At 42.1% G+C, this 2,294-nt stretch overlaps 1 protein-coding gene across 1 annotated transcript; it reads left to right on the forward strand.

Annotated features, from left to right (window-relative positions):
* Positions 1–1,250: 1,250 nt before the first annotated feature.
* Positions 1,251–2,087, forward strand: LOC107606662 (uncharacterized). The gene has a single exon (XM_016308702.1). It carries the CDS (start codon positions 1,251–1,253, stop codon positions 2,085–2,087), a length of 837 nt encoding a protein of 278 aa, XP_016164188.1.
* The last annotated feature ends 207 nt before the right edge of the window (positions 2,088–2,294 follow it).

The raw sequence follows: 2,294 nt of genomic DNA on the forward strand, positions 1-2,294 counted from the left end.
AATAATGATAAAAAATAATAAATTCTAATAATTTTTTAATATTTTCTTTATATTACTAAAACAGGTTCAAAAATTGTTTATTTAGTAAGCAAGCCTAATTCAAAATAAATAAATAAATAAATGGAGAATTCAACTGCACAAATTGTGCTGAATGGTTCATCCAAAAAATCAAAATATTGAAATCTAGTCTAAGTTCAAATCTCTCTTATTATTGAGGTACACATAATATTTTATATTATATTGATAATCCTTTTATAAAATACGTATTCTAATCATACTGATAAAAAAACAGGAAAACACATGTATTTATTTGAATTTTATCTTACAATAAGTTAAAGACAAAGGTAAACCAACTTTTATTTGTAACTCAAACTGATCAGCTTTTAACTAGAACTATTGCCTCAAGCCCTCAACTCATTCAATGCATGATGCAAGTCCTCAAAGGGTAGGAAAGCGGAAGGTAGTTGTTCATACCCTATTCCAACACTAAGATATATGTCTATATAAAAGGTCCAATCTAAATATTGGCCTTTACTCGACACCGATTTTCTGTCAAGAAGTCGGATCTAGCGACGACTTGCTCTAAGGAAGTCAGGAGCGAAGATTAGCTGGTAGATAAAGTTTATTCAAATAAGTAATCGCCCCTAAAATTTCTCAACCCACTTCTAGGAGTCATATCTCAACTTCCCTAAGATAAAGGGACGGTTATCCACCTTAAAAGGTGGAACTACTCCAACGGTGGTTATTGGTTCACCACTATAAATACACTGACACCCTCAGGTATCTCTAAGTTCCAATACTCTCTAAACTTGCTTAGACCCTTGCTGAGTTAGGCATCGGAGTGTCTTTGCAGGTACTACCCCATTCACTCATACATACAAGTCGGGTGGAAGCTCTCAGGCGCTAACCCAGTCGAAGTCTTCCTCCTTCAGACGATTGGGCCAACCCAACGAATCCAGCCCACTATTCTCCGGTTACCCATCGTAACATTGGCACCGTTGCCGGGGACCCGAGAGATCAACCAGTAATAGCGGATGACTCGCATGAAGATGGCCACATAGCGTCCGATTCCGAGCAGGAAAATCAGGACGTGGGAAACAACAATGAAGACATTGACCTTCATCAAGAGGTGACCAATCAACATAGAGAAGGCACCTCAGGGTTGAAAAACCCAAAGGCAAACTCCTCTGAAGGGCGCGAATCAGGAAAGGAGGGACAACCCCATGCAGGTGATTTCATGGGATTGTTCCATGGTCACCAAGGGCACCTGGAACAGTTGGAGCAAGAGTTGGAATGACAGCGAGAGGTGCATGGAGAGAAACTTGAGGAACGAGATAGATCCATTCAGCAATGACATTATGAGGGAAAAATTTCCAAGGAACTTTAAAAGCCCTGACATAGATCTCAACGATGAAACCACTGACCCAAAGTATCATTTGAGTAATTTTAAAAGTCGGATGTACCTAGCCGACGCCTCTGATGCTACTCGCTGCAAGACTTTCCCGACAACCTTGACAAAAGCAGTGATGAAGTGGTTCGATAGTCTTCCTTCGAGGTCGGTCACCAGTTTCGACGACCTCTGGCGAAAGTTCCTGATGCGATTCTCCATCCAGAAGGACAAAGTAAAGCACGCACTAAGCCTCCTGGGAGTAAAACAGGAGGTCGGAGAACCTTTGAGAGACTACATAGAGAGGTTCAATAAAGCGCGCTTGGAGACCCAAGACCTGCCCACGGAGGCAGTGATTATGGGCCTAATAAATGGACTTCTAGAAGGTCCCTTCTCCCAATCCATATCGAAAAGGCACTCGACCTCCCTAAGTGATATACAGGAGAGAGTTGAGAAGTACATCAACATGGAGGAAAACACCAGACTTCAAGAGCCGAGCTGGCGATCTGGGCACTCTCACTCATCAAAAGAGAAAGAAAGAGAGCCCAAGAAAAAAGAGGAAGTCGGCCCCGAAAGGCCTAAGAGATATCACTCTTATACTCCTCTACGAGTTTCGCTAGTTGATGTCTACAGGGAAACTTGCCATACTAAAAGGCTACCACCCCCTAGGCCTATCAAAAATAAAAAGGGGGGGGGGTAGAGTCGTGGCGACTACTGTGAGAACCATCATAAGATATATGGTCACTCAACGAATGATTGTTATGACCTCAAAAATGTGATAGAAAAGCTGACCAGAGAAGGTCGGCTTGATAGATATCTCATGAAAAGGTCAGACCGTCATGGAAAAAGGAAGCGAGATGACGAGGACCGAAGAGATCCACCACCACAAACCCCAGAAAGACATATA

This window comes from Arachis ipaensis, chromosome B7, assembly GCF_059453495.1.
Source record: "Arachis ipaensis isolate K30076 ecotype BB chromosome B7, ASM5945349v1, whole genome shotgun sequence".
NCBI lineage: Eukaryota > Viridiplantae > Streptophyta > Magnoliopsida > Fabales > Fabaceae > Arachis > Arachis ipaensis.

What these genes read in the sequence shown, in the direction of transcription:
- LOC107606662 (XM_016308702.1), top strand. Translation starts at nt 1,251, where the DNA reads ATGGTCACCAAGGGCACCTGGAACAGTTGGAGCAAGAGTTGGAATGAC.